Genomic DNA, 19,031 nt, shown 5'->3' with positions numbered 1-19,031 from the left:
ATACACTCAAGATTTTAAAGGATTTATCACACTGACTTTTAAGGATTTTATGTGATTTTAAAATTTCAAAAGATTCAATGAATTTTAGGGGAAAAAGAACAAACTTACAAGCGTGGATGTTAAAAATAATGAACAAATAAATTCTAGCTTTTTAATAAAGAAAAATAAAACCAATAAAAAATTCTTTTACTATTGATTTTCAAATTTTAAGAATTTTATGGATTTTATAAGGTTTTAATGGACTAAAAAACACTCTAACACATTATTCTCAATACACATTTTTTATTTGTTAAAAATGTTATTCCCACAAAACTCAATTGTACATATTTAAAATTACGTCAGCACTTACAAATCTTTTAAAAAAAAATATCGTGGCAGCCATTACAAATCGGTCAAGTTTACACGAGTTTACCGAGTGTTAACTCAGTCAAACTCGTTAAGCCTTCCGATTTTACCAGAAATCGAGTTTACCTCAGAATTAACACGATTTTTGTACCTAAAAACGTAAACTCGGTAATCTCGGAGAGTTAACACTCGATTTGCGGAACATTGATTACGACATACTTTCTATCATAATATTCTCAATACAATTTTTTATTTTTTTTTATGAGATAGAGAGAGGGAGAGAGGGGGATGAGAGATGAGAGAGAGAGAGAGAGAAACAAAGAGAGAAAGGAGAGAATAGGGAAGGGGGAGGAGGAGAGAGAGAAAGGAGAAGAAAGAGATAGTAACATTTAAAAGAAAAACAATCTCAAGAAATCTGATCTTTTCATGAAAGACATTTTCTTATTAAAATTACACTACAAAATCCCACAAAATCCATCAAAATTCAATTTATTAAACAATCCTTCGAAATTTGAATGATTTTGAATACCACAAGACTTTTTTTAAGTGATGAAAAGTCTAGATTGAATACCTCAAGACTTTTTTAAAATGACAAAGAGTCTTGATTGAAATCACAAGATTTTTTTTAAGTTGCAAAAAATTTTGATTGAATACCACGAGACTTTTTGATAATTAAAAAGTCTTTTAAAATCCTATAGAATCATAATCCAATACATCTCCCTAAAAGTTGAAAGAAAATTTTAGAAAGATTAAAATGAAAAATTGGTATATTTATAGGGACCAAAAATATAATTAACCTTTTATTTTTTAAGAAGATATCATTTCTTTATTTAAAATTAGTACCGCTGAGTTAGTGAATATATGTGCTTTGATTAATGCACTTCAATGTCGTGATAAAAGGAGCACGGCTCGACAAGACAGACAAAAGGAAGGAAGGAAACAAACGATGGCGACAAAAAAGTCTCATTCATTGCCAGCATATATTTGATGGAGAATAACTCTCGGTAAAAATAGCGGATGACTGATAAGCTAGTTGATAGTTTATAGCTGATAAGCTACTTAAATTGTTTGAGAAAATTATTGTCCTTATTCTCTACAATTCTGATATATCACACAAAAATAATGTGTCATTTCGCAAAAAAAATGTGACATTAAATATTGAAATAGTCCCACACAAAAAAACATAACAATTGTAACGAAAAAAAACTTAAACGTAACGGTAAAAAAAATATCATTTTCTATTGAGAAAAAGAAAAGATTTTTCATTCATAAAAAAAAAAATAGCATTCATATTTAAAACATATGTATTTTAATTTATAATATAATAAATGATTAAGGGTAAAAAATAGAATTTAGTTAGAATAATAAGAGTAAAACTGTAATTAAAAGTGCGAAGCTATAAGCTCAAACGCTACTTGGAATAGCTTCTGAAAAATAGCTTATAAGCTCGTGAAATAAGCTATAGACTCGTGGTGAAAAAATGTTACCAAACAGATTTTTTTTTGTCAAATGAGCTTATAAGCTATAAGCTAAGAGGTAAAAGCTCTTTTTTGGGTGTTACCAAAGAGACCCTATGGAGAATGATAAGACTAGTAGAGTAGTTAACCTTAGGCTTTGTTTGGATGAGGGAAGAAAATGAAAAGAAAAAAAGTGAAACGATAAAATGTTAACGGATTGAAATCGAATGGAAAGTCAAATGGTTTTTTTAGTTGTTTGGTAGGAAAAGAAGTGAAAGAAAAGATAAATGTGTATTTGTTAAATTTCATAAGCAGTCCTATGAACCTTACAAAATTGAGATTTTAAATGACTATTTTGACAAAAAAAGTCTTAAATATTTTTAAAGATTGTGTAAGAATGTATTAACTTTCAAGATTTTTGTAAAAGACTTATGAGGTTTGGACGGATTTTAACTATTAGACTTTAAAGATTTGAAAGTATTTTGTGAGAATTCATAAGATTTAAAATGACTCTATAGCAAAAATTCAAAATTCAAGAGTGGATGACCGAAGATATTAAAAAATTAAAGGTTTGCATGATAAAAAAAATTAAATCAATACAATTTTTAAATTTACAATAACAATTTTCATGAGATTGATTACTAATATAATAATAAAATCAAAACTTATTCCTTAAAAAAAACGTATTGATATTTAGAGCAACTCCAATAGTGATCTCATCCCAATATTATTTTGTGGGATCCATTATACCACATCATCTCAAAATAACTCTCTTCTTTTTAACTTCAATAGTGCAACTTTAAAAAACTCATACTAGATCCTACAACTTTATATTTATATTAATATTCTACTCATTCGGGAGAGACATGCTGGGTCCCACAACTTGTGACATTCTCCAATTTTTTACTGCAATTTAATTCAAAGTAACTCAAAGTAACAATACTTGCTGAAGTAACGAGAGCGCCAGGCTGGAGTAGTTTTAATCATCTCCAATGTTAAATTGCTGAAAAACCATTTGACATGTTGGCGAACTAAAGTAAAATACCACCGCTAAAGTTGCTCTAATAGAATGAACATGTAAGAACACAACCAAAAAAATACAATAAACATGTAGCAACGTGATCCTAAGTTAAAAACGGAGTGAATGACAAAAATTAAAATCCGGAAAAAAGAAGAAAAAAAAACATGACATAATGGCACTCAGATTGAATACCTCAGGAATTTTTTATAACTAAAAAGTATTTTTAAAATTTTTTAAAATTTCAATTCAATACACCCCTAAATGTTTTTTTTAAGTATATTTGTTTTTGTTTTCAAGAGATGAAACATCTTTGTTAAAGACATAACATGCCACGTCATACGAACCTTACAAAATAAAAATTAGGGTTAATTTTTTTTTTTATGGCGGCCGGGATTCGAACCCCAAACCTTACATATATTATGCATTATCTTTACCAACTGAGCTAAGCTCACGAGGACTTAAGGTTAATTGTTTAAATATGTTGAAAATATTCTATATAAAAATAAAAACACATATTTTATTTATGTAATTTGAGATTCTTCCTATTTTAGTCTTTTATAGCTCCATGAACTCAGTCACCGGGCGTGTTAATGAATTTTGTCACGTGGCTCCTGTCACGTAGATTTTTTTGATGACGTGACAATATCAGTATTTTTTTCCCTAAAATATGTTTTACTAACATTTATTGTGGGGCTAAAAAAATGAATCATTGTCCAATATTTTCATGATTTTTTTATAGGTATAAAAAAATAATTATGAAATAATAATTTCCCTTTAGACGTTCAGTAATATATTCCATTTTAGTTTCTTCAAAAAATAATAATAATAATAATTTCCCATCTAGGGATATATAAGACCTCCTATATAAAATAATAATTAAAAGCTTAAAAGTCAAAACACCGGGGATCATGTCCTAGAAATTGAATTTTGAACTGATTTTTTCTTCTTTCTAGAGACCCATATAAAAATACATAAAAAAGATCTACAAAGTAAGTTTTATAGCATTCTGAAGATGTCTCTATTTATTATGATTTTTCAACCAAAATGTGCAAATTCTCAAAAAAAAAATTCAACTCGTGGTTAAATTTGTTATCCATTTTTAAAATCATGTTTAAAACATTATAAGAACTTCTACCACTAAATTTTGAAGTTTCTAACTGAAGGCGTTTAAAAACTACAAAATTACATGGTGAAACCCTAAAATATTATCATTCGGCCCTCATTTATAAACTAAAAAAAATGTGAGTACAATGATTAGAATATGTACGAAAACTTAGAATATTTCTCCAAACATTATCGTCTGAAGTGAAAATACTTGCCTTGCCTCTGTTTGGACGAAAGGTCACCACCTTATTTTTTTGTGGTTAAATTATCATAAACAAATGAGAATTTGAAATTGTAATTTGAACTGTTACCTGAAATACAAAAAGAGACTAGTACATTGACCTCGTAGCTATGTTCCATAAACACCATAAATATAGAGTTATGATTCATAGACACCCTTAGGTGACAATACACCCCTGAAAATCCATACAAAAATCTGACGTGTGGTCACATGGACCCCGCACAAGCACATTTTCTCTTTCCTCTCCTCTTCTCTCTTCCTAGAATATAGGGTGTACAAAGATGTATGGAAATAAAGGGTGTCTATGTAACATTTTTCTAAGGTGTTACACTAGTATTTTAGACATTGATCTAGTTGTTGGTTAATGCAATTGATTGTGGAAACAAATGTATGCTTATTATTACAAAATATGAAAATCATGTGAACTTAACTCATTTTAAAGGCAAGTACGTAGAAAGTAAATTTTGAGAAATTAAAATTATAATAAAACTTAAAATGGGTAAATAACATACACAACACATAATTAAGTAAGCATCTACAAGAACTTAGCTTGTATTTATTTATCGTTTCTTTCCATTTAGCTACATAGTTAGTACAAAAGGACTTCGAACACTATATTTACCGTTACTCCATGTAATGGATCCAAACAGATCTTCCTTCAACGAGGTTAAAGTAGTAGAGAAAATAGCTTGGTAGCTTTGTTTTTTATTGCTTTTTGTGAATTGTAGTTTCTCTGGAATCAGCTGAACTTTCACACCACTAGGAGCATTAACTATGGCAGAGTAGGCTACTTCATCCTCTTCGCCAACGTTTGTAACAGTTCTACTCACATTCACAGTTTCTTTCCCAGTGAAGTTGGAAATTGCTATGGAAGGATAATTGATATTGGAAATATGATCAGGAGTTGATTCCTTGGGGCAGTTGAAAGTATCAGGGACAGTTTTTGAAATAACCTTAATAGTGGTTGTGTTGTATCCTATGTAACACAAGTAATTCAAGTAGTCAATGGTGCTAGTTTCATAAACGAGACCTGGTTGGAATGATTCAATTGTTGTTATGTCCCCTGCTCCATAGTCATAAGGTGTGGCAACTGACCCTAAATCTGTAGTAATGGGAGCCTTCATATTATTAATTTGTGTTGCTGCATATCGAAAAAAGAAAAAAAAATAGAAGTTGATGAGTTGCTATACAAATATCATAATATCTAGGATTACATTTCCTAGTGACATTTATTTGAGTGAATCATCAATTTAATAAGTGAAATTGTAGTGGTTAGACAAAAGCCTGACCAGATGTCATGATGGCTGATCTGATTGCAGAGGCACTCCAAGTAGGGTTCCTAGATTTGATGCTACCTGCAAGGCCCGAAACATGTGGGCATGACATGGAAGTTCCGGTTTCAAGTTTATACGGCAAGGGCTTTTTTCCCTTTGGAACATTTTCATCGTCATTTCCAATCCATGCTGCAAGAATGGTAACACCTGGTGCTGCAATATCAGGCTACAAAGAAAGTATTGTTGGTCTTGTTCAGTTACGTGGATTGATGATAGTTATGTGTAACCCTATCTATATTGTTATATATTTTTACCTTGAGAATATTCTTTGAAAGAGCTGAAGGTCCTCTACTTGAAAAGATTGCCACCATAGGTGCAGGCTTATAATCTATGACTGTGACTGTTGGTAGAATTGTTGCTACTGGATTGCTTTAGATTAATTTTATGCAAAAATACAATAAAATTAACTACCACCACTGTTAATTTTAGTATTAAATAAAATTCATAACCATATTTATCCAATATAATAAAAATAAAAACCTTTAAAATGCTTACCTCGTTGAATTGACATATTTGAGGAGTGTGACAACATCTTTTGATCTTACCACTGTTGCTGGGAAGTCTGCATAAATATTTGCCACAGCTCCATCCTGGTCAGTAATATGAACAAGACCTAATCCACCCGCCTCTTGCACCGTCCTAATTTTTTCATCGGTTGAATAATCACCATCTACCCCATCGCAGATGACAATATTTCCTTCAACTTTTTTCTTATCTAATGAACTTGGATGACACTGACTGCACTTCATAAAGAATGTTAGTTTGCCTAACTTTAAAACAACGTGGTTCTGAGTTTTTGATTATGCAGAACAAACATGTTTAAGTTTATTCATTTTCAGATAGATTTTTTGTATGTACCTTGCTTCAGTTAAGTCAGCAGTAGTTGTCTTAGCAGACTTTCCAGTTATCAATGGATAATCGGCAGATTTTGAAAGAGGGGAGAAATTTATGGCTTGACCCTAAAGTACAACATTTATGAGCATAAGACATAAAACATAGAGCATAATTTTACCAACAAACTAGTAAAAATAATTAATATTTATTTTAGATGATAAAAAAGTATATTTCATCTTATTGGATAATACTTTTTTTCTTTCAAAAATTAAAATATTTCTTAACTTATTCTTTGTATCTTAAATAGACGCACCATTAACAAATGATTGAACTTAAGTGCCTAATGCAATTCCTTTATGACGAATCGTTCAGGAGAAATCGAGTTCGATTTTGGTGAAAATAATTTTTGGTCAGACTTTACTTACTTACCAGCAAACATCTGGATTACTATGACCCTTTTTTTGAAAACTGAAGGATTAACACTAAATAGACGCACCCTTATGTCCTCAACTTGCCAAATGTTAAGCCGTCGTAATTAATATATCCAACTCCTCAAGAAAAAAAGAAGAAAATCCAACACTTGGAGAGAAAAAGCAACCGAATATGCTATGTTTTCCCTTTTCTTTCTTGTTGGTCTGGTAGATTAATGCCTAAAACTTCATCTTTAAAGTGAATAAGTGAAGAGTTCGTGATTTAAACTCTTACCCCTTATATATAATGCGATGTTTATATCGATTGAGATATACTCGTGAAGACATTATATTTTCTTTCCATAAAGCATTATAAGGTGAATGGGTAAAGTGCAGTAGAAATTAGAAAAAAAATGGAATGGAACAATAGTTTTTTTTTTTGGACCAACTAGATTACTGGAACTATGTTTTCTCTACACACAAAAATTGATAAAATGCTTTCTCCAAAAATATGGTACTGAATGGGATTGGGGAGCAATTTCATTTCATGTATGAAAACCAACATTATTTTTTAACCCTGTATTTGACTCTCATATTAAATTTTTCATTTGAATGAAAAAAAGAATTAAATGAATAAGTGAATCAAATTCATCAACTTAATTGTAAATACGTATTTATTTGTTTATTCTTAAAAAAAGACTCTAAAAATTGTTGACACTTTTAATATATATATATATATATATATATATATATATATATATATATATATATATATATATATATATGCAAGCGAGCGCATAAAGTGTACCTTGACAACTTTGTTATTACCCAAGACAACATTGGACTGAAAGTCACGGTCAATAGTGGTGGCAGCAACCGTTAATATCCAAGGTGCATCATTAACAACAGTACTTAGCTCTGGACCAGAATTCCCAGCGGAGCAAACCACCACGATGCCGTGCTCCATGGCATGGAACGCTCCAATTGCAATCACGTCGGTTTTCAAGTCAGGTTGGGAACTCGGACCCCTACCAAGGGAGAGCGAAAGCACATCAACTCCATCAGAAATTGCATCGTCAAACGCCGCAAGTATGGCAGAGCCAGAGCAACCAATATTGCTGCACACTTTGTAAATCGCCAACCTCGATTCAGGGGAACCACCTTTTGCTATCCCTTCCGCGAGACCATAGTATGATGCACCACTCACGGCATTCCCCGCCGCTGTCGAAGCCGTGTGGGTTCCATGCCCAACTGTATCCCTTGTTGTGGCCGCCACACGATCATCCCCTTCAAGGTTAGGGTAATACCTTGCTCCTATTATCTTCCTAAATTGAAATATAAAATAAAATTATGGCAATGCTACTCTAATGGCCCCAGAAACAAAAGTAAACATAGATAAGTTTGATTTTATTTTTGGGTACAAGATAAGTTTCATCTGTTTTCTTTTGGGAAATTCTAAACAATTAAAACTTTCGGCTTCTTTTGATTTGTATTTTGCAATATCTTGTTACAAAATCTATACCAAACGGAATCCATGAAGAACATAATAGCTTTGTTAGGTTTAATCAGGTTGATACTTTTAAAAATTAAATGCTTATTTTACAAACTACAAAGAATTATTGTATATTTTTACATACGTTCTTTATGCTAGTAATGTATAATGATTAAAAAATGCATATATAAAATATATTTTTCAAGATAATACTACTAATATAGTTTTTTTTTTTTTATAAAGAATAAAGTAAAGTAAAATAAAACCAAAACACAGGTCCCAAATGATCGATTAAACGATACCCGAATTAATAAAAGCCAGATTTGTTTAGTTTAGTACAGTTTGGACCTGAATATGAAAATATAAAATCAATTTAATTGGTTTGAATTTATTAAGCTCAATCAGTTAAATGGTGGATCTTTGTTTGGTTATTATATAGCACTAAGTTTGTTTTTATTGCTTTGTTTGGTTGGACCTTTTTTTTTCTATCTACCTATTACAATTAGATGAGTTGAAGTCATTTGATGTCATGCAAATGCCTTTCCAACCGGATGGAATAGGATCCATTCCATTGTCCGAAAAACTTGTTGCTTCTGGCCATATACCTGAATAATCAATTATTAAAACGATAAAACAAGTCAATTAAGTACCAATATAATTAAACTCATGAAAAGGATAGAGTAATATAGCTTTGGATATGATTTAATTTTTATTTCACTAGTGATAAGTTTCTATATCAATATCAATACTTTAAAAATAACGAACCTGAGTCTAACATGCCGATTACGATGTCCGACGATGAAGATTGAGAAGAAGAATTGGAGAGAGTGCTGTCGATTTTGACATGAGTTTGCAACTTGAGGAAATCCCAAGAATGAGTTGTGTGAAGCTTCAGAATGGGATCTGGAAACACAGACACAACTCCAGGTTGTTGAGCAATTGAGGCTGCTTCATTTTTCGATAAACGAGCTGCGAAGCCTGAGAATCCGTGCTTATAGTTATGTACTAGAGCTTTTTCATTCCTAAACAATTCACATCAACAATAATTAATTAATTAATTATTAATCACATTTGAAAACACTAGCTAATTGAATATGCAACTAATTACCTTCTTAACACAGTGTTTAAAACATGGGCATTTGTTGAATTTGCGGCTCCCATGTATACAATATAAACTTGATTGTTATTTCCTGATTTAGTAGCCGAGGATGATATTGACTCTCCTCCAAGAAAAAAGAAGAGAAATTCAAATAATAGGATCAATAAACTTTGATTTCCTTTCATGTTTTGTTTAGTATGCTTGTTAGCTCCCGCCCTCACACATTTATATAAAAAGCCATTGGACTAGTTAAAGTAAATAAGGTAAGTGGTGCTTTACTGTGTCAGCCACTCAGCATTGGGTTATACGATTTATGGTAATCTCTTAAATGAGTGGGGAGGATTTTGGAAGGGAATTAATAATTGTCTTGGGCTCAAACTTGAACAAAAAAAAAAAAGTTAATTTAACAATTAACCATAAATATTGTCATTAAAGCTTTGTTTGAGAGTTTGGAAGGGATGAGGGGGGTGGATTTTGACTTTTGAGGTTAATTTTTTATTCATAATATAAAATCTCACTCATTTGGGGAACTCAAAAATTGTATCGGAGAAGGATTTTGGGAGGATTTATATGAATTTTTCAAATTTAATTTATGTTGTTATAATATTCTTAAAATTAAAAATATTTAGAAAATGTGAAAAATTTCTTCATTTTTCTATACATTTTCCCCTCCCCTCCTTTGCTCCTGTTTGATTTTGTAATTTTTTAATCAACATTGGTGGAATTATTGCATGCGCATTGCTGCAGATAGGCATCAAGCACCACAATACTCCAACCAAGCCAAAGTGCGCCATTTTGAAAACATATTTTGTTATTTGTGCTATAACCACGATTATAACCGATAAGTCGATATATAATTGACACTTGAAGTGGAGGTAGCAACTAGTTAGTGTTCACTTGATATAAAGCACGTGAAAATCTATATAACCTATAAGCAATGTATATATTAATAATAGTGTACAACACACTTAGCCTTGCTTACCTCCGCCAAAACAACATAAAAAATAATTCAATGTCTTTTTAAAAATTGCGGGTAATGTTATTTATAATAAAATATTAAAAAAGTACATTCTTAAGTATCTTAGAAGTTAGTCTCACACAATTAACATTCATTATTTCATGACAAGTAAGTGGGTTTTGTGGGAAGGGAAGGTTGATCAAAATAGATTAATCATGTGCCATTGTAATTTGCGAGGAAATATGGTAATCTTACTAGACAGGCATTTTGGTAAACCATATCCACAAGTTAATTGAATTCGGTCAGAATGAGCACTTGTTAAAATTATTTATTACTATTAAGAAAAAAGTTCCTATTGTTTAAATGGGTTTGGTCTATATAAAACTAATTAGTACAAGGGAAAAATTTGAAATAAAATAATGTTTTTCTCTTTTTTGTCTTTGATATAAACATAAAAACATCAATAAAAAAAATATAAAACTAGTTTGATATACTAGAGTTTTGTTAGATGTTAGAAATCTATATGCAAAATTAATTCAAAATATAAATTTACTTTAAAATAAAAAAAAAATATTACATTAAATAATTAGATGATAAATACATATACTCAACAAAATTGTGAGGGGTTCAATTTTGGCTCTAACATACAAAGCAATATTATAAGAAGAGAGTACACTTTATGTGCTCTACATATTTTTCAACGGAGTTTAATTACATCGAACGACTCTAAAAACTTCGTACATAAAAAAAATAAATTGTTTCATTTTAGAAACTAACATTTCTTCACATAGTTTATTTCCTCAAGTTTCATAATTTCATTAGGGCACTGCCATGTATTTTTTTTTATATACAAAGCACCGTCATCTTTTTATTAGAGCACGTGGGAGAGAAAAAAAAAATCGAGATATATGATTTCAATTCCAAAGAAAATATTCAAAAAGCCGGTAAAGTATATTTCTAATTTTTTTAAATCATTCTTAAATCATTTTTAAAAAAGGTCAAAGATATTTTAAGTCCGTATAAAGTGTTTTTCAACAACACTTTTGATTTTTGTGCTGGTTGATAACATTTTGATGTCTCGTAAATTTAACTTAGAAGGTAGAGATATTATATAATATATGCAGGAACTAAAGAATGAGGTTTGAACCTCAGATTGAATTATTTCTCATTTATTAATTCTTATCATTTTTTTTTTACAAAAAAATCTTGTTTTTATTAATTAAACTATCACTTATTATTTATAATTTAAAAAATATTAAATATTTAAATTTAAGGTGTTTTTGATTTGCTAAAAAACTAATAAGATATCGAACAAAACAACTTCAATTTTACCTTGTTTGATTGTAAAACTATTTCAATAATTCAACAAATAGAACTGAAAATATTGTGCCTCTAAACCAAACAAAGAGAACTGAAATTATTGTCCCTCTAAACTATAACACAACTTTTTGTCCAAAATACATATTATCTAAAATACTATAATGTTTTTTGTCGACCAATGGACAAAAAATTATTCAAGACCATAAAAGTTTGTCAAATGTTATTCTACCTTTTTTTTTTGAAGAAAATTTTCTTCTACCTTCAGATGTGTTGTTTTGTCTTGTGCTATTCTGTCAAGTCCATAGATTTTAGCATAACAAACACACCCTTATAATTTTTAGGGTTAAAAATGTTTTGGTCCCTCTAAAATTTTTGGTCCCTATTTTTAAGTTAATTTTTGTATTTTTTAATGAAATTGTGCAGAAATGTGTAGAATATTGTAAAACTCTTTTCCAAAAAAAAAGAATTTTTTTAACGAAACATAGATTAAATATGACTTTTTAACCTCCAATAATATAAAAATTTATATTTAATTCATTTTTTGTTAGAAAATTCTAATTTTTTTTTGGGAGAGATTCTTATAATATTATCAATTTTTTCTACATAATTTTATTCAAAAATATGAATTATATATATGAGTTTACTTTAAAGGAGGGACCAAAAGTGAAGATGGAAAACTTTTTGGGACTAAAAGTTGAAGAATTTTTTTAGAGGGATTAAAACGAAAAATTAACATATTTATAGAGACAAAAAACATATTTAACTCTAATTTTTAAACATAAATTCTCCCAAGCAATTCTGTGAATTTGGTTCTAAGAAGAAGAGTACTAAACTAACTCCAAGGCTATAAAAACTTTACATTGATATTTTTGGGAGTTATACAAACCAAACTAGGATGGAATTTGGGGCATATGATGATCAAATGTATTTATGAAAAATATTTTTGGAACAAAAAGTTGACAAATTCTTTTATAAAATTTAAAAACGAAAATTGTTATCGTGAAGACCCAAAAGACTCTTGGCATTTTTGGGATTGATTAAGGAGTTGTGTCGTGAAGTTAAAGTGTCAATTCCCTCGAAGGTTTATATGAAGTTGAAGGGGGGCATCGATGAAATTATGTTGACATGAAAAATGATAGGAATATATTTTTTTAATATGTTTTCTAACATTCAATCTTTCAGGTGAAATTAAAGTGGATCTTACACTTTAAAAATGATGAGTCATACGATATGATTCATATGAATATCACAAAATAAAGGACGAGTATCAGAGAGAAAGTGTTGAAAATAAAATATTTTTATTATTTTTCATGTTAACACATATTTATTGCACTTGGAGACTTAGACGTCAAGTTGATACGAACTCTGATTTTATATGAATAGATGATGAACTATAAGCTTCAATCTTGTTTCCAAGGTGAATCTTCAGTTTAGATATCGAAGAAATCGTGTTCCTAAGCTCTCCAGTGCAGAAATTCGACCCCTAGTACTGAAATATGTGTTCCTTTATATAAAAAGGTGAAATTCTGCAATTCAAGAACTACCTTGCGGGATGTGTGATGCGCAGTGACCAGAAAAACTTGTATCATCAATTTTCTTCATTCTTTGTCCCATTCTCATCTTATCTCCCAAGCATGCTGGCATTCAAATTTCTTCTTATAAAATGCACTTTTTATTGAAGAAAATAAGTTAATTTGATAGTTTATAAATTTAGCGCAGAACCAAATCACATATTCATAACATCGTCATGGACATAAGGCAAAATGTTTGATTATTCTCTCTTTGAAATAAGTAAAAGTTTATTTGAATTCTCTTTTCTAATACACCGTTTTGAAAAGTGAAGGCTCACATGGTATCACCTCTTGTGACATGAACATGAATGTTTCTGAAAATATGAAAACACAAGGTCTTAACCTCAGAACAACTTATATATTTTATCATTTATCGATCAATACACATGCAACCTCTAAAAATAAAACAGATAATAAAGTCAACGTGTATAGACAGACAGACAGACTCAAGGGAAGAAGTTCAACCTTAGGACGAAATTTTACATTGGTTCCACTACAAGGTTGGTACATAAGTATTGCCAACACTCTCTGTTAAGGCCTTTATTTTCACTCTATTTATATTGAACCAGTCTCAACACTCATACTATAACTCATGAATCGACAAACCAAAGAAACAAAAGGAGCACATACGATGCAGTCATCATTTGAGAGAACTTGTGTCAGGTTCTATGTGTCTGAGATGAACACCTTGTGGAAGAAGGCTGTATCTGATATTGAGCTCTTCAAATATTCTTTTAACTTCCATCACTAGTTCACTTTTCCTATTCACCTTCTCTCCAAACTCTTGAAAGTTCATTGTGTGAGTAACATAAAGACCCATCTTAATCTTATTTACATTTTCAATCTCTATTACTACCAAGCTGAAATTAGGATGCCAGTATTGTGGATTCCTCTCCGCGTACCTATTTTTTATTTATTTTTAAACAAAACATTACAACAAAGAAATACATAGAAATCTTAAGATTAAAGCAACAAGAGTTGTTCCAAATTTGTGATAAAACTTTTCAGTAGCTTACCTCGTTATTTTTTCTTTCAATGCTCCAATTTTCTCTGCTGGTGTCGTAAAATCAACCGAGAACTCTATACCTTCAGCCATATTTGGGCTTCTGTAATAATTGCTAATCGGTTTAGTGGCGAGGACAGAGTTTGGATAATACACCTTTTCATTATTAAGCTTCAAGAATACTGTTGTCAATATATTCATTTCTTCAACCAATAGCTGCCAGATAATTCGATGCATTAATACGTGAATCTCAAAACAGTAAAAATAAATTCGGCTGCTATAAGTTACCTCAACACCATCTACAACACAACGATCGCCAACATCGAATGGATGCATTACAAAGACGAAGATGATGGCTTCAAATATATTCTTGCACGTGTTTCCAAACATGAACCCCGCTAGTACTAGCTGTGATGAGAGGAATACAAGTACTTTTGTTGTTGCAATCTCCATTAGAAGAAGCCACACTACTATGCTCACCACTACCAACACCCCTGTCACAAGCTTGTTTAATTGTTTAACAGCTGTTTTTGTGTCGCATAAGGCATGCGCCAGTGCTTTACGTTCTTGATAAACCTTTAACTGAAAAATACAAACATTATAGTCGAAACAGGATTTCAATCCTTCACTATGATGATGATAAATTTTTAACAAACATATAAACCTTACCACCCAATCTGCTAAAGACTTTTTGGTAATTAGCCCTGTATCTGCCTGGGCCAGTAGGGGAAATACAAAAGGAACTTCATCCTTAATCATGAATCTACGAAGTTCATTCTCATCAATGTCCCTATTCATAATGAGAACACTTTTTAGCAACAAGAGTGGGAAACATCAAAGCAAGGAGAACGGCAAATACATTTAGGCCCAAATTGGATATACAAATTAATTAAGAGTTTATCATATGATTATGTATAAGTTATTTCGATAACAAAAGATAAAATAAAGTCAAATTGTTTTCATTTACGCCATAAGTTGTTTTCATTAGCTACCTTGGAAAGCTTATGGACATGTTATAAGTTGTTTCTATTTGCTCTCCCACAAATGTTTATACTAGTAAATAAACTCAAATAAGTCAATCTAAATAGGCCCTTAAAAGCAACAATAACTCTACAAGTAATAATGCATACTATATTCTAACTACTCCAAAAAATAATGCATACTATATCCTTACTTGCAACAAGGGGAAGCAGCAACATTCTTGAAAACATAATAGGCAGCAGCAGTTGCTTCCATCTCATTAGTAATTTCTTTACCAGTCCGTTCATTTTTTACATCATAAAAACTTTCATCAAGTGAATTAGAGATTGTGGACAGCCTTGAATTCATCACTGCGTCTACCAAAATCTTCATGGTCCACGCGGAGACTTTCTCTTGCTTCATGTTGTGAAGCTGTGCCATATCAATAACCTCTTTCTTTGTGCAACCTTTAACAGTTGTACTCCCGAAACTAAAACGGCCAACACCTTGAGATCTGCCGATTTTCTCAGCCTCTTCCATTAGTGGAGGCCCAGACAGCATCTGTAGAACATATTGATGAAAGATCGATTCTTGAATTCGATCAAAGAAAGATTTGACATGGAAATTTGATGCCAAAATCATTAGCAACAATGTCTTTATAACCCACAAAAATGCTCCAATGAGAAGGGAAACAAGAGTCCATGTTACATCATTCAAAAACCTTGCGGCTAATTTAGATCGCTGGACCTCGTGATTGATAAAAAGTACCCATGTAAGGAGAACCAAACTGATCCAAATGAAAACCTGGACACATTGCTTCAACCCATGGACAAAATAAAGCACCTTTTTCTTCAACAAAAAGTTCATTTCAATCAAGAAAACAACAATGTGCATGAACCATTTGGTAACTAACAAGCCAAAAAATGTCACCATCACAAGCATACACCACCTCCAAAGCCCTAAACTCCAAATATGTATCCTTTTCAGTTCCTCAATTGTTAAGCTAGCCAACAAGACACCCACAACGCACACAAACATGAACAATTCGATCAAAACCTTAGTCGCTAGTCTCTTATGCTGGGATTTACTAAATTCAACTTTCCTATAAATGACTTCGTCAGGATCTTCACCGGAAGAAGAACCTGGAGATGCCCTTAAAGGTGTTCTAGGTGAATAAGAGTTCCTATAAGGTGAAGTAACAGCTGATTGTTCTTGCGAATTTGGACAAGTAACATTCTCTTCTAAAAGGGTCTCATCAATAGGGTAAGATTGTTCTACAAACCTTGATTTGGGTTTAGAATACACAGATCTTCGGAGAGTTTTTCTCGTGGTAAGGTTTTCATTTGTAGCAGGAACTTGAGGGGGTGTATTTGGGCTTGGGGTGAACCTTATGTCAGGAGAAGCACAGTTTAAAGGTGTTGACTTTGAAGCAAGCTCTTTTTCATAAGATTCAAACACTTTCAACCCATGATCATGATCTTGGTCATGGCTCTCTAGTTCACCCACATTTGAAATTGCCACCACCACTTCTCTTTTCTTCTCCATCATGTTTACTTCACCACCTTGATGCTTATTACCATCCATTCATTAACGTAAGCATATTACAAAAATAGAAACTTGTGGAAATTAGTAACTTGGTCATCAATCAAACCAGTAAGTAGTGTTGAACAATTATTACTAGAAATTACTATAAATGAAATTACATAAATAAATACAATGGAGCAAGTTACAGATATAGTATTAGTAGTATAGTACTATTATTATTATAAATAAATACAAGAACATGAAACTAGTTGTGTCTCCAAAAAGTTCGCTGGAAAAGGTTGAAACGCATGTATGTATGAAGAAGTTCAGTTTGGACTAGGAATCTAATGACCCTTTTGATTAATATGATCATTTAGATTGAAAGTATTAAAAAGGTAGCAGTACTTACATAAGATATACATATAAAGTGGCTTGGTCAACAAAGAACCCTGATGTTTCAGGGACAGGGAGGTTAATTTTAAGCCAAATCTTAGTTAGAGCAGAAAAGCAGAACTTGAAGTGTTAATGACAATGGATTAGCTTCTCTTAAGTACGATATTTATATCAATTAAGTTGTTAAACAGGGATTGCAGCCTACTTTCTTTTTAAGAAAATGATATTGGTTAAATACAGTTTTCAAAATAATATTGATTACTAATTTTGATTACTCCTTCCCATCATTACAACTATCACATCTGAAGAAAAAAAATGTCTCAACATAAATATAAAAAACAAATAATAAAAGTTGCTTGAAAATTAAATGGGATAATTTTTTTTAAACAAATTTATTTTGTAAATGTGAAAAAATATTATAAGCCGGGAGAAGTAATTGATATTCTTCTACTATTAAGAAGCCAAATCCAAATCTAAATCAAAAGATAATAAGTGGGGTCTGAAAAACCACAACCAGAGCAATGTAGGGTCTGAAAATCCATTAATCATTGTTAAAATTTCATCTAATTAGCCGACTTAGTGTTTTTTTCTCTCTCTGTTTTCACACAACAAGCTGACTTAGATTTTTCTTTTATTGATTATGTAGATAAAGTGAGAAGCACCACTGAAATTTATGCATGATCGTGAAGTTTTAGGTTTAAATTCGATAAAAATGTTCATTATAACAATTTCGATATTGTTAGTTGAACTAAACTTTACCGACAACTTGCTTGGAATTTTAGTATTAAAGGAAGATGATAATGATATGCAGTGAAGGAAAATAATGTAAGACTTAGATTTTTTTGTAATAATATGTGTGAGAGTTAACTTAAAATCAGGTTCTGTAGAAATCGTGGCACGATGGTTGGGCAACGTGGCACGATTGGAAGTTTCAGTTTTGAGGCAAGTAACTAGATTTTTCGTGGCATGATGGTGCGCTGGCAGCGAATAGCAGAAACGTATTTTTGGATGCAGATTTGTTCCAAATTTTAAGCGATACTTTTACTATAAATATAGACCTTGTATCATAGTAAACTTTGAGATACAGGGGGCTGAAACAAGGTTTAGAATGACAACAACAAAACTAGGGTTTGTATAGAGTTTGTCTCTTGGGAACAAAAACTAGGGTTTGAGGGTTGATTCACATTGGGAAACACTATTAGGATTGAGTCTCTTAGTTACGGGAAGAGATTGGGGCTTTTGGTAGAATTAGGCGGAAGACTTTTTCTTGTAACTCATTGACATCTCTTTTGCAACGTTACTCATAATATAGTAAAACGGAGAGCTGCTCTCTCCCCCAGACTAGGTCAATTTGGATCGAACTGGGTCAACAAATTCTTTTGTGTTCTCTCTTCTCTTCTTTTCTCTCGTTGTTTTCTACTTTTGACTTGTGATTATAATTGTTCCATACACTTTGTTTTGGTTGCTTGATTATTCATTGTTCCATACATTAAGTTTGTTATTGATGTAAGTTTTTCCATCGAATTCACAAGAGTATGAAAGTAAGATGGTTAAGATATAGTGCAAAATAAGATAGTGTGATGAATCCGTAAAAAGAAAAGGATAATGTTAAGAAAAACCACAAAGGAGGGCAAAGTAGGGCCTGAAAATGGTTATAAACTTGTTATGAAAGCATTGTTTAAAATTTCACCTTAACTCAACTGATATTATACTGTACTACGTATTAAAACAGTATGGTAAAGATACTCTAAACAACTTATTTAGAAAATTATTATAGAAAATAACTTACTTTTCTTTTGACAAAAATAATGATAATAAAAAACATACTTAGAAATTCATTTTAAAAAACAAATATACATAACTATAATTTTCCAACATGTCTAAAATGATTATAATTTTTCAACATGTCCAAAATGATTCAGTTATCGTGGAACTCTGGATGTGTTTGTTTTAACTTTAAAAAAT

General features: G+C 31.1%; 2 protein-coding genes across 4 annotated transcripts; both read right to left on the bottom strand.

The window, feature by feature from the left end:
• Window positions 1–4,646: 4,646 nt before the first annotated feature.
• Window positions 4,647–9,545, bottom strand: LOC11442237 (CO(2)-response secreted protease). Its single transcript, XM_003603148.4, has 9 exons — window positions 9,347–9,545; window positions 9,004–9,260; window positions 8,732–8,843; window positions 7,555–8,071; window positions 6,361–6,461; window positions 5,998–6,240; window positions 5,757–5,871; window positions 5,458–5,668; window positions 4,647–5,309 (listed from the first exon to the last, which is right to left on the bottom strand). The coding sequence occupies exons 1-9, from the start codon at window positions 9,520–9,522 to the stop codon at window positions 4,750–4,752; spliced, it is 2,292 nt and encodes a 763-aa protein (XP_003603196.1). The 5' UTR covers window positions 9,523–9,545; the 3' UTR covers window positions 4,647–4,749.
• Window positions 9,546–13,524: 3,979 nt separating this feature from the next.
• On the bottom strand, window positions 13,525–17,272 carry LOC11423317 (mechanosensitive ion channel protein 10). 3 transcript variants are annotated; one of them, XM_024777800.2, is made up of 6 exons: window positions 17,083–17,272; window positions 15,364–16,765; window positions 14,859–14,979; window positions 14,478–14,771; window positions 14,203–14,405; window positions 13,525–14,088 (listed from the first exon to the last, which is right to left on the bottom strand). In XM_024777800.2, exons 2-6 carry the CDS (start codon window positions 16,731–16,733, stop codon window positions 13,827–13,829), a joined length of 2,250 nt encoding a protein of 749 aa, XP_024633568.1. In that variant the 5' UTR covers window positions 16,734–16,765; window positions 17,083–17,272; the 3' UTR covers window positions 13,525–13,826. The 3 variants fall into 3 exon arrangements, with proteins under 3 accessions (XP_024633568.1, XP_013461846.1, XP_003603195.2); XM_013606392.3 differs by having other exon boundaries at window positions 15,364–16,718; window positions 17,083–17,271; XM_003603147.4 differs by having other exon boundaries at window positions 15,364–17,271.
• Window positions 17,273–19,031: the final 1,759 nt, after the last annotated feature.

The sequence above is a fragment of the Medicago truncatula genome, chromosome 3 (genome assembly GCF_003473485.1).
Source record: "Medicago truncatula cultivar Jemalong A17 chromosome 3, MtrunA17r5.0-ANR, whole genome shotgun sequence".
Lineage (NCBI taxonomy): Eukaryota > Viridiplantae > Streptophyta > Magnoliopsida > Fabales > Fabaceae > Medicago > Medicago truncatula.
This window is presented reverse-complemented; position numbering and strand designations above follow the sequence as displayed.